The 14,494-nt window shown below is 28.7% G+C and overlaps 2 protein-coding genes across 2 annotated transcripts; both read right to left on the reverse strand. All coding sequences in view use genetic code 12, as the record gives it.

Annotated features, from left to right (window-relative positions):
• Nucleotides 1–129: 129 nt before the first annotated feature.
• Nucleotides 130–2,283, reverse strand: KGF55_004292 (uncharacterized protein; the record flags this gene model as incomplete). The annotated part of the gene is made up of 1 exon (XM_051759179.1): nucleotides 130–2,283. One exon carries the CDS (start codon nucleotides 2,281–2,283, stop codon nucleotides 130–132), a length of 2,154 nt encoding a protein of 717 aa, XP_051613083.1.
• A 7,651-nt stretch (nucleotides 2,284–9,934) lies between these two features.
• Nucleotides 9,935–11,686, reverse strand: KGF55_004293 (uncharacterized protein; the record flags this gene model as incomplete). Its single annotated transcript, XM_051759180.1, has 1 exon — nucleotides 9,935–11,686. One exon carries the CDS (start codon nucleotides 11,684–11,686, stop codon nucleotides 9,935–9,937), a length of 1,752 nt encoding a protein of 583 aa, XP_051613084.1.
• Nucleotides 11,687–14,494: the final 2,808 nt, after the last annotated feature.

Genomic DNA, 14,494 nt, shown 5'->3' on the forward strand with positions numbered 1-14,494 from the left:
ATATGATGAAATATTTGAAAATATGCAACGAATGATTAAATAATAAGACTATAAAGATTTGTTTTTTGTATTTTTGAAAAACATCCATATAAATTAGATTGTTTAAATTTGAGTTTCAATAGATCAAACTTACCTAACTCTACTAAAACTTACTTTATTTACATTATTACCTAATGAACTTAAACTTGAATTTTGATTAATAAATAAAGGACTTGAACTACTACGGGATTCAATAATACCAGTATTCTCATCATTTGATTGATTTTGACTTTGATTTTGCTTATTATTGTTATAAGAAGAAATTGAAGAAAATGAAGGTAATGTATTTGATGAATTTGATTTTTTCAATTTTGAATTATCTATTTGATTATTATTCTGGTTTCCATATGAATTTGATGAAGAATTATAGTTATTTAATGTAGTATAACTATTATCAGATTGATTTTGATTTTGATTTGATGTTATTGATTGATTAATTAAATTTTGAGCATTTGAACTATTTGAACTTGAAAAACTTCCATTTGATGATGATGAAGTTGTAAGAATTGAATTTTGACTATATTGATTATTATTATTACCATTATTGTTATTGTTAACAGTAATATTAAAACTTTGTGATCTTTGTTTATGAGGACTTATATCATGTAAATGATTTAACGATGTTCTACTTGAATTGAAAGCTACTCTTGCTGCTATTGATGCAGATGAATTTTGTCTCGTTCTTTGTAGATCTTGAAGTCTTAGATTGGATCTTGTTTGTTGTTGTTGGAATTGTTGTTGTGATAAAGGTTGAGATTCTTGATCATCTGTAATTGGCCAAAAGACATTTTCAGAGTTTATAGAAGGTAATTGATTTGAAAATGAACTTTTCCTTCGATTACTAATACCTAATCTTGAATTAGACATTGGTGAAGTATTTGTTTCTGTTGATAATATTGATTGTGGTGAGTCCGGCTCCATTGAAAGATTGTTTATATTATTTAAATTATTTATATTATTTATATTATGATTATTGTTTCCATTAAATTCATTATGATAATATCCATTTGATGAAGATGATGAGTTTGGCAATTGATTTGAATTACTCCTTATTGATGGTGATATAGTTACTGACTTTAATGAAGGTGTTTTATTTATCATTGGTTGTGTTGTTATTGGAGTTAATGGACCAAGTATAAATTGATTATGAATTGATGATGAGTTAGACATGCTTGGCGTAGATGATTTTGTCGATGTATTTATATTTAATGCTAATGGTTGTTTATTGGTATCAGTATTGCTATTATGGTAAGTAGTATTTGATCTTTGTCTAGTTGTCAATGGTTGAATTTGAGATTTTTGATCATTTGGTAATGACAATGCATGTTTACGAGTACCATTACCATTATTACTCCTTTCTTCCTTTGATTGTATTGACATTGATATAATTGGACTTGATAATACTTTATTTTCTCCATCCAGATCTAAAGACATTTGTGAATGATTTTGAGTATTCAATCGTAGCATTGAAGGTAGTTTATTATTATCATTGGTTGATTTGAAAGTTGTTGTATCTTGAATAGGGTCAATTTGATCATTGGAAGATCTACTAAAATCATAATTTGAAATTAAATTATTTTTCATATCTTCATATTCTTTAATTAATTTAAAACTTGAAGCATAATCTTTTGCTATCCAATCTTGATTATTCTTTATATTTTCTAAATCTTCAATCTTTTTCAAAGACTCTTCAATATTTCCACTTATATTCAAAATATGACTTATAATTTCTTTTAAACAATTTAAATTACCAAATTGAAAACAATAATGTAAACATGAATTACCTAATATATCTTTAATCATAAAATCACTTCCAAATTCTAATAATAATTTACAACCTTCATTAAAATTATAAATACATGAATATTGTAAAGGAGTTTGTTCTTTTTCTCCTCCTTTATAATTTAACCAAATTTTACCAGGAAATTCTTGTAATAAATAATGTAAAGTTTGTAAATGATTTTTCTGAATAGATAAATGTAAAACAGTTAAATTATTAAAAGTTAATAAATCTAAATTTGTATAATCATTTTGTAAATTTCCTAATGTCTTGTTTATAAATTTTATTAAATTATAACATATTAAATAATGACCATAATATGACAGATAATGTAAATTTGACCAACCTTGATTTGATGAATCTATATTTAACCATAATTCAGGATATCTTATTAATATTCTTTTCACAATTGGTAAATTACCTTCTATTATTGCATTTCTTAATCTTGTTGAAGGATCTAACATATTGATAAATATAACATTGCTTATTTTGTTGAAAAAAAAAGTAAAATTTGGAGATTGTAAGATTGTTTAATTTTGTTATATGAGTAATTGAATCATTAATTGACTATATGTGAGTGGTAATACTGTTATTTTGATAATAACACTGAATTCAATGATGGTTGTAAAAAGAATGAACTAAATGAAATTATCGTTGTAATTAAAAGAACAAAACGAAATAGAGAAGAAAAAGAAAGATAGAAGAAAATTGAAATTTCAAAATTATAATAGAACAAATATTAGTTACACAAAACTATAATATTATAGTTGAATTAGTACAGACAGGCAGACAGACAAATTTATAACCGAACCTCGACCAATTGACTGACCAAAAATATAAAATATTATTTGGGTATGAAGAGGGACGTGTTTCTTCAGTTAAAGTTTCCATGTTGGTTGTTTAAATTGACTTTACTTCTTCAAACTGTAAGCATAACTCGACTAGAAAGACGACGGGGGTATTACAATATGGAAATTCATGTCATGTCAATCTATATAATCATTAATTTGTTACTGACTAAGTACGTTTTTTATTAGGTATAGGATACTAGAATTGGAAAGTGAATGGAACAGCAGATTAAATTAGTATCTTAAGTCTCTAGTTTGATTGATATATAATGTATTACTACTACCGTCACTCATTCAAAGAGCTATAACGTGGTAGTGTTGGTGACTGACAGTAAAAAGGACTTTCATTTCTTTCGTCTAAATTAGCCTAAAAGAAAACTCACTCCAAATCTTTCCGAATTTTTCAATTTGATTCATCAAATTTTCAAGTAATATTGAATAATAGGTCAAAGTACAAAGGAGAACCATCGTCAGTTCTGATAAAATGAAATGACAATATGGAATCATTTCTTCAAATTCTAGGATACAAACAGCTTCGGTGTAACATATTACACTCGTAAATATGTACTTTTTCAGCCAGTATATTTTTGAGGGGAAGAAGAGATAAGAAACAAACAGATTACTACAGATTTACAAGGATCTTGGTCCATTTTATCCGGGAGATCATATGAGATTTTAAGTTTAATATAATTTAGAACTACAGTATACAATAATGTTACTCTTTACAAGTCGTTTTACTTAATACCTCCTGAACCACGAGATTTAATGTCATGGGATGATGATACTTTTTATTAATTTATTTATCCCAAACTCAAATTCTAATTTCAAATTCTATTTTGTGTGTTTCAACAAGATGGGAAAACATATTTCTTCTTGATGGTGACAAACGAATCATTCCAAAGTTTCATCAATCATTTCAATCGAGACAAAAAACATTCTCATACAAATCACAAACAAAATGGGGCAATAAGTACAACTGTCTCATAAGTTGGTGGTTTGAGTGGCATTTAAATTTTTTATTACAGAGAGGGACCTGATCCGTAGTCGAAAGGACCTGGCACCTTTTTTAATTTTTTCTAACTTGAACGTTTTCATGAGATAAAAGTTCTATGCCTTCATTTGAGAATTTACAAACAGTAATTATATGAAGAATTTAGCTCTCAGACTAGTTTTGATGAATATATCTTGAGTTACGTGGATGAAACTGTACAATAATAAATGTACTCTAAAATTAGAGTTTCTAATGTTACACAAAAACTTGGGATGGGTACTTAAGAATCTTGAACAGATAAAACTGACTTTAAAGGCTCCAATCAAAGCGAGTCTTCAAAACTTGTCTAGTTTCCTCTTACAAAATACATTTGAAACTCTTGAGAAAATAAATCTATGGTAATTTATTCAAACAAACAAGCAATATCAAAATTCATTTTTTGGAAGATGGTCCTGGATGGTTTTTCATCCAGACTGTTCGTAAAAAAGCTACACAAAATGATATGTTTCAATATGCAAGATTACTATTTAGAATATTTATTTCTGGAGTTGGTTACAAATTTGTAAAATCACAATGATTGGACAAACAATATCGTAAAAATGACTTGCATTGAATACTAAGTCAGTGACCGTGCGATACAACTGTAATGAACTTTTATGAGTTCAAAAGCCAGTAATTACAAATCTACAAAGAAAATAATTAATTTTTTTTTAAAAATTAAACTTGCAACTATAGAATCTATCAATTAAAGAAAATCAAAACATACAGTACCATAAGACTTATCATGTTTAACCGGCAGTGGTAAAGGTGCTTTATGTTAATTTAACGATCATGAACTCCAATGTCCAGAATTGAAACTTGTAATTATTCAGATTCAGGCTCAATTCAGCTAATCACCTTTTATAAGCATGTGGAGCATACGCTTTGATGGCACTAGAGCAAATGCTGCCGTGAACTGTTCTATTTACAAACAGATGTTTGATCAAGTAATCAATTTCAAGATATGTTTGCAATCATTTTGAACAATTGATAGCCATGTTATCCACTCTACCGAAGGCATCTTCAACATTTTCAGACCTATGAACTTCTTAATTTGTCGATGCAGCGAAGGTCTTGTGACGTCTGCGGACAGTAAATAGACTGCGTAGCATAGTGTAGTTACTAAAACTGAAACTATTTTAAATGGCTGAAAATTTTAACCCACAGATTAAGTAATAACACCTGATATTAAACAACAACCCCAAGCACGCTCATACAAATTACATTCAAAATTCAACAATATCTAAGACTGTTTTTAAACGAATTGGATTTAAACAAAAATAAAATTCAATATGAATAGGGTGGGTCCTGGCGAAGGTTCAGGATCAAGTTCAAAATTGGATACAGAAGAAGGTTCAATCTGGTTCAAAATTGGATACAGAAAAATCAGGTTTCTAAAAGTCACTTTTTTTTACCAAGTTGGTTTGTTTAACATTGTAACAATTGATCAAAATTTCATTGTAAATTCTGAATGCTATTTGTATGAAGGTAATGATACTCAGATTGAAATTGAACCAGATATCTGAGCAAACATGTATTTTTTACAAAATTCGTTTGAGAACGACCTGTATTTGCAATTTGAAAAGCCTATTTCGTTGCGAGTTTTAGACCTTGTGTCAATCAAAATAAGTTTTTGGATACTCTTGATCCCACGGAGTACTTGACTGGCGTTTAATTCATCAAAATCCAATATTCAACTAGCTATTTCTGAATCTGACGTGACATTTTTTATGTATGGGTTAAATCCAGATAGTTCCTTTGATTTAATTTATCATTAAGCTTGAACATCTAGCAATCCGATGGCGGAATTAATTTTGATACCTAGTGAAGTTGTTAAAATTATTTCTACATTAATGGAAATGACTACTGACAAGTAATTTTTGTAGAGTCAATACTTATGATGAAAAAATACAGATCATTTGTTAATTCAGCAGCATGTTTCTTTGGCATATAAATTAGAACTGAATCTGTAATCATTCAAGTTGAATAAGATTATAAACTGATGCAAAAATAAACTAGATTACTGATTTAATAAACAATTAGTATCCATAGGAACCAGGGATCATTTCAAAATTTAATGTATCTGGAAAAAAATACAGTAAAATTGTATGAAAATTAATTGAAAAGGTTTAAAACAGAATTTTATGATTTAAAGTGACCAATAAAATTATTTTAAAATTAAAAAAGGAGTTATGTTCTTTGGTAGTGGGTATTCTAATACTTGGTAAAGAATCAAACTTGTTTTCATATTTTTTTGCTTCAATTACTGCTTTTCGATTTTTTTCCAATCTAAACCGTAACATTACACAAAATAGACCGTTTCAAAAATTGAATACCTTGTCAAACTTCATGCTTGTCAATAGAAATTTTTTAAATTTTGTCGATTTGCACATTCATTTGTCCAAGTTGATTGAATCAATTGATAACCATCTTCTCTGGAATTAATACTTTACAAGTGAAGAGTAACTGAAAACGTGCCGGTTATACCAGATAATAAACAAAACCTACTCACCCTGGAGATTGGGTGATAATGATCAGGCTATTGGGTGATAATGATCAGGCTAACCATATTTTCCTCATACAAATAACATTCAAAAACATGCAATAAGTAATAACGTTTTCTGAATCTTTGGGTCTGAGCGAAAATCAAAATTATTATAACGAATCTGGCATAGGGACAGGTATCGTCGAATGTTCCCAGGTTCGCTATCAACACCCATTTTTTCAAAATTTGGTCTTTGTACCGAAAAATTGCAGCATGGTTTTTATCCTCATAATCTGAATGCTACTTGTATGGAGTTTTTGATGCTCAAATTAGAATAGATGAAGCCATCATAAGAAATATGAATTCTATTTGCAATCATAGGAAGTCAAAATGGCGCTTAAAAAATGGTTTTCACTCGAAACGAGAATTGCACTACAATTTTTATCCAATTTGAAAGCAACATATACTTGCAGTTTTAAAGGTTCATTACTAATTGAATTTACCAGATACGTCAAAATTGGTCTAACAAAAAACGCTTGGAATTTTTAGAAGCATACACTGAAGGTTATTTGGTAGTACAATCAAAAGACATGAAAATTTTAAAAACTGGATCACAATTTGGCTACAGTTATGGCTCAACTGAACCAAACAGTTAGTATATCAAGGTATATCCTTTTGATACCTTTTTATGTTCGAAAGAACTCTAAATGCGAGACGGTCAGATGAAATTACAGAGTAGTTGACAGTTGATGACTAGCTTTAAGAGATATTTCATGAAAGAAAGAATTCAGGGCAAGATTTGCGAATTGACCATTTCCTCAATACTGCTGCTGCCTTCAGTTGAAGATTTGAGAGCAGGTGCGAAAAAATTTGACGAACAATACTACCGACCTATGAGATATGTTTGACATTAGTCAGATCACTTCATACTAGTATTTTGGGCTACTATCGGCATTATCTGGCCATTACGATGCTGAACCAAGGTGTGAGTATAATATCATGGCCAAAACATGTTAATTACACAAAATTAGTTGTTTCAAATTCTCGATTACTGGATAATTATATTGACATTTAGAGTCGAGTTGTTACAAATTTATTTTGGAACATCCTAATTTTGTCAGATGATACTGCTTGCTGGTACATTGTGTTGAATAAAAGATATTCAACACAATGTTATCGTGTTGTTGCTTCTAGTCCCTATACTTAATACAAGAGTTTTGCTTTAACAAAAAATCAAAAATCAAAAAAACTTCAGCTCTTACTCCATCCGTACTGTATTACCTCTTATTGTAAGAGTTCTTAAATCTACAAGAGTTGAAAAAAATTGTATATTAGAACTCGTCGATGTTATTATCAATGTTGTTTAAAGGGACCAAAGCGAATTAACTCTAAAACAAAGTTGCATTTTAGCTACTCGTGATTCCCACTTGCAGACAAAGAGACATTTTCTATCAACCAGGTAAAGGTACAAATTAGACAAAATTGAGGTTTAAGAAGGAATGAACATAAGAATCAAGACTGTAGCTTACATTAAATTTAGAGATTCTTTGGCCCAACATTAATTTTGACAATCAAGATACTTATGAATATGAACGAAATGATTTAAGATCAATACCGATGGACTAAACACCTACGCAAAGCCGCCGCTTCTCAAGTTTGCAAATGCAACCAAGTTCGGACATGAAAGATTTGTTAAAGTTATTGTAGAAAGTTAATGAAATTCATGATTTAGATGTATTGTATAAAAGAATTGGTGTACGTTGTATTAAATAATATATTGAGATTCTAATAAACAATATATTAATAGTCTTGAAAAGAGTTAATTCCATTGAAATGTGATTTCTAATAAAATAAATGCGTGTATTGTCTATAAGACTAAGTTAATCCTTCACCAAAAAAGTGAAAATTTATGTGAAATGAAAATTTGTGCAAAAGTACATGATCACTGATTGATCAAACATGTTTTATACATTAGTTTGTGCTATTGGATTGCAAATTGAATTAATTCCATTCTGTGTTTTTATTTATCGATAAATGAAAATGATGTCACTCGATAATGAGGTTTCGAGTGTTGATAAAATGTCAGAAGTCATGACAATTTTGATGCTAGTGTGTTGAAAAATTTGTCTCCAAGTTTATGAAGTTTGAGGTCTCAAATATGATATTTAATGATGTTCAAATGGTAATTTCATTCCAAATATAACAGGTCCATCTTCTTTAATTCTATAAAAAATCCAAAACCACATTGTGGCACCCATTAACTTAGCACCCCAATAGATATGTGGAGCAACGTGAGGTTTGGCTACTGGGGCATGACGTATGTATTTAGCAAAATGTCCTGCTGCCATTTTGTATTTATGTTTTGATGAGTTTAATTGGTATGATCGATTGTATGCGTGATTTCTTCTCTCTATTTTCGTGAAGTAATATTTTTTTCTACAAGTTTGGTTGGTTTAAAAATTTGGCGGTCGTGTGCAAATCAAGTTTGTTTCTACCAATTTCAACATACTGTATAACAATTAGTATATTGGATGGATAACATTCATCAATATTGGTAGAACTAATTCGATCAAATTATTTGTAGACCACAAATCAATAATGCCGTGGTTAATCATTCATCCTCAAGAAAAACGAGTCCCATCTTGAGGTTTGAGTCACTAACTTGAACACAGAGTGTAACACAAAAAAAAAACTATAATTTATCATTTTGATATTGTACGAGTCTAGTTCTCTCTATTATCTCTATGTTAAACAATAATTATAGCAATGGCAAAATAAGACTAATTAGTAAGTAACTTACAAAAAGGGATTGTCAATCAAACTCATAACTGATGATTTACAATATGAAATTTGATTTACATTAATTAAATTTGAACTAATTAGGCCAATTTTTAATTCAATAGGCAGATTCGCGCATAAATTAATTATCATTATTAAATAAATGAATCAATTAAGTCCGAAATTAATTGCAATTGCACTTTTCTTTTCTTGTTATCAAAAAGCAAGCAGCATTTTTTATGATGGAAGAAAGGTTCGTAATCAAGTTGTTAATTTATGTACGGTGTGTATTTTTCTTGACTTGAAATAAAGAAGGGATAAGGCGAAATTCATTGATCAAAGCCTAGATTTGTCTCTTTAAAATAAGAATTCGAATTTTAAATTTATAATTCGTGTGAATCAATATTCATGCAACCGGAAGTAAGTGATAACCGTTATTTAAGAAAGAAGGATTCAATGTATAAATTTGCAATCCTCATAAAGCAATATTTAATTATTACAATTTAATAAATTAATGTGGTTTTAGAATTTTTACGAATTTCAACTTGGTTAGATGCCGAGATACAAACAATGTAAAAGTTACAGGACGATAACTCCCCGAGGATGACTATAAAATTGATTGGCGAACACTTCGAATAACCAACATTCGAATAATTTGTTATCTAATATAGCAAGTCTTTAATATTCTTTCTTTCTTTTTCTCTGCACAACTAAGATGCACTAAAATAATGTATTTATAAGATTTACCCCTTAAACTCGAGTTTTACGAATTTTAAAATTCAATTCCGAATTTTAAACTTAGCCTAAACAAGTCTAATTTCAAATTGAAGATCAAATAAAATCTCATTTCTACGAACAATTCTACAAACATTCATTTCTTAATTAAAAATTAATCTGTTTTATTAAATAAAGTAAAATATTATACGAACTAAAAAGGATAATAATAAATTAAATAACCTGCTAACCAAAATCGCTCAAGTTCTATATGAATCAAGGTAATTTGCTTGTCTTGGTTCAGACGATGATGATGATTGAGAAGAAGTTATAGGTGCTTGAGATGTTGTAGGTTGTGTAGTATTTTGTGCTGTAGAATGCGTTTGATTTGAATTTGAATTTATACTTGGAAGACTTGGAGTTGTAGATGAATGACCAACAGCACTAGTAGATGTAGTAGTATTATTGTATGTATATTGTTGAGGATATGACACTGGTTGTTGCAATGGTTTTTGATATGAAAATTGTGGAAGTTGAGGTTGAACTGACGCTCGATTAGTATCAATATTTTGGGATTGATATGTTGGATAAGTAATTGGTGGTTGTGTGTGTGGTTGAGGTTGATTAGAATATGGTACAACACCACTAGTATTTTCTAATTGATTTCCAATTGAAGATCTACCAGCAGTTGTAGATGCTGAAGCAACTACACCGGAACTTGGCAATTGTTGCTGTTGTTGTGATGCAGGTTGTTCTTGAATATGATATGAACTTGAAGATGTTTCATTTTCATTATCAACATTATTTGGAGCATCTTGAAATTTTTTAAAATCTCTTTCATGTAACTTATAATGTCTTGTCATATTTGATTTTACACTAAAAAATTTCCCACATTTTATCCAAGGACATTTAAATATTTTTTCACCAGTATGAGAATAATAATGAGTTTGTAAACTTGATGGTCTTTTGAATTGTTTATTACAAATTCTACATCTATTTCTTTCTGCTGTTTGTGGAGTCATATCATGAACTGTTGCAGTATGTCTTCGTTTCCTATTCTTTTTGACTGGATCTGTTGATGTTGAGGAAGTGGAAGATTGTACTTGTTGTTCTCCATAATGTTGTTCGTTAACCGGTGCTGATACTGCATTTGATGGTGATGTGTTTATTGGTTGATGTGGTGCTTGTTGTATTGGTTGCTGATATTGAGAATGTGGTACGCTATATATAGGAGGTAATGGGTAATTCAAATTTTGTTGATCACTTATATTACTGTTGTTATTATTATTGTTTGACGAATTTGAAGAATTGGATGATTTATTTGATGATATAGAAGCTCTTGAATTTTGATGATGATGTAAATAATAATTTTGACTCAAAACTTGATTATTTACAGGTGGTTGATATTGTGAAGTTGAAGATGCATATGAATTTGGTAATATGGCTTGTTGAATATGTTGTTGCGGTTGCTGAGTTGGTTGTGGTTGTTGAGGAGTTAGCTGTTGATGTTGTTGAATTTGTTGAGCTGGTAAATAATAATATTGAGGTTGTTGATATTGATGCAACTGTTGTGGAATTTGTTGTTGATGTTGTTGTTGCGGTGGTAACACTTGTGCTTGATTATAATTTCCTCCCGGTGCATTATAAGCTTGAAATTGAGGATATTCCATAAATAGTGGAGTTAAATAAAAATTTGGTGGTTGCATTACTTGAGCATACATGTTTGAATTCGGTGATATAGTTATACTATTTTGTGTTGGAGCAGAAGGTGTTTGTTGTAAGTTATTTGTTTGTTGAGGATTATTTACTACCCTTAAATCTTGATTAGCTGAATTATAGTTGTAATTTGCAACTGGAGTTGAGTTATGTATAGAATTTGGTTGATTTGATTCACTAGATATGTTTGTAATTTCACTTGAGTTTTGATTTGTAATTAAATTCAAATTAGGATTAGGAGTAATATTATAAGTTTGATCTATATTATTATTATTCGGGTCTAAATTATTTGACATTGGTTTTCATACATTATATAAACTTTATGTTTCAAAAGTTATACTCCCATTTTCTTCAAGCGGTTAGTGAAATGAATGATATCAATAAACAAAATTTTTAAAGTGGTAGTTTGATTTTGGATAAGATCAAATATGGTTTGATATGGTATGATATGGTATGAAAAGAATGAAATTACAACAAATATAAATCAAGCTATGAATGGTATGATTGTACTCTTTAAGATTTAAAAAAAATGTGAGACAGATTAAGATCTTTATGTATAAATAGTTACGAAATAAATGAAACGTATGTAAACAAGAAATATATAATAAAACACATAATATTATAAATAATCTTTTCATAACGATGATATATGTTAATTTTTAGATTAATAATAATACATAAAACAATTATCTAAATAATTTTATTTTTTGTCAAAAATAATATATTACTGAAAATATTTAGTTAATTATACATATTATACATATTTTTTTATTATTTCTATGTACATAAAGCTTTAAATTTTAAAAGCCTCATAACTAATTTGGGGATTACGATATTACATTTAGTTAGTCTTATTTTAAATCAGGAAATCTAAATCTGTCAGTAAATCGATTACTAGTTAAAACTAAAAACAAAAATGTATTTATCCAGCTAGAATTTACACGAAATATATCTCCGAAAAGTATACCATCCAACGTGCAAACCATCAGTTAGGAGTGTTTGAATATAACCCGGACCAATGATAGGTATTTGTGGTCACTAGCACTATTGTAAAACGTGTCTTTCAAAATATCATGGAAACTAAATTTTGATGTGTTTTCAATTGTGTGAGTTATAATAAATATTTTAAGGAACAATATTTCAGTAGATTATGCAAACAAATAAAAATAATAATAGACCCTAGTATTTCATAACCATTTTACATCGATTTACATTTTTGAAATTGTAATAACTCCTGTTAATAAAATGTTAAGCGGTAATGTGACCTGTACTATTTGAAACAACTAAAAAAATAAAAAAGGCGTGCACAACTAAAAAGTTTGCATATAAGAAATTAAATTACACAAAATTTGAGTAAAGAATTCAAAGTTAAGATCTGCAAATTACAAAATTGTATGGATGTATTATTTTAAGTGAGAAAAAATGACGAAAGATTATTAAATCCGGAAATTGCATACAGAGATTTTTTTATACTTTTAAACTTTTCATTACTCCAATATTTTATCGTGTTTTAATTTACAAAAAAAGGTCTGGATGCTTTTTAATATCTTGTTTAAAGTACAAAATTGAAATTAAATTATATAATTATACTTCAAAATGAATTTAGCGAAAGCTCGTTTGATCAGCTATATCTTACATGCTACTAATTCTTATTTATGCTGGTGATCCGGGAAAAAATGGAAGAATTTTTGTAACTATATTTGTTCCATATTCCACCTTTATTAGATCCAATTTTCATCTGAATAATTTGATGATGCATGATTGTAAATCAGAGTCCTTTCGCCTCTAAAAGACAAGCTTTCTGCTTTTAAGTCTTGAGATCAAAAGAAGCTTTGAAGTTGAACCCTTAAATTGAAATTGACTTCTTTATCATAATTGTTTTGAATTTTATTTTTTATCATTTACTGCAATGGTTATAACACTTTTCGTCTAAATTATGTCTTTGATAATTTATTTATTAAAAAACTACGCCCTTATTTATTTATTTTTTTACTCGTTTTGTCTTAGATTTCTTTCACTTTGATCGCATAAAATGAATTTCTAATATATTGCAAAACAATATACTCCAATTTTTTCAAATGATTACCTCAAGCCATCGCAAACAAAATTAACCTATTCTATATCTCTATAGTTGATAAATAAATATCCGTTAGGTAAGCAATCCCTTCTTTTTTCTCCTTTGTTTTTTTTTTTTCGTAAATTGATTAATAAATTAAACTGAGATGCATATTTAAAAGATATTTCACATTATTACTATCAGGCTCACACAAGACTTCATTCTCTCACTAATATGAAAGGATTAGCTAAATTCAAACTCCTCAAGGGGTATGAACAGACTTTACACATCTATCTCATTGAGGCGTATTAAATATTTGAAAAACTGTATATTATCAGTTGAAATTAACTTGGATTGAAAAAAATTATTCTGAATTCATGAAATATAAAGTTAATCTCAAAAAATCGATGATCCTATATTACACGTAGAAACTGTTTAGATTCGGAAAGCCAGTCCAACAGTCGTCGTAGATACGGGTGTTTTGTGAATGATATAGCGTTTTGTACTCCAAGTCTTTGCTTAATCTATTGTTTTTACCTTTTTGATGAAGCGATAAAGATATTACAAAAAAGATAAGCTTGCGAAAATAATAAAATACCTCAAAACATACTAAATAATTTTATAATTCTTACCGAAATAAAACAAATGAATCTGAATCTGAGACGCGTGGCCAGATCTACAAGTTCATCAATTGAATTATGATCGTATTAATGGAAATGGTAATCACGTCTTACAACGAGTATCTTCTCGTATTTGGTTTTTCAACTACAACAAAAACAAAAAGAACAACGCATTGATTTGCAAGAATTTTTTTTTTTCATATCTAATATGGTTGTTAATTGAAGATAATTACTAAAACTATTAGACTCCTCCCTTCCCCTTAAGATTTACAAAACGTTTTTTTTTTTTTACTTAATCGAGATTTAACAATAATAATCGACATTAATTTTAGTCTAAAATTTTTGGTTTATTTAGAAAGGTTTTAACTCCACTTTGTGAAGTAAGGTAAAGAAGAATATAACCACTTCTTCTTTCATCAAGTACGGTA

Source organism: Candida pseudojiufengensis (genome assembly GCF_024610245.1).
Source record: "Candida pseudojiufengensis strain CBS 10847 chromosome Unknown scaffold15, whole genome shotgun sequence".
NCBI classification, from domain to species: domain Eukaryota; kingdom Fungi; phylum Ascomycota; class Pichiomycetes; order Serinales; family Debaryomycetaceae; genus Lodderomyces; species Lodderomyces pseudojiufengensis.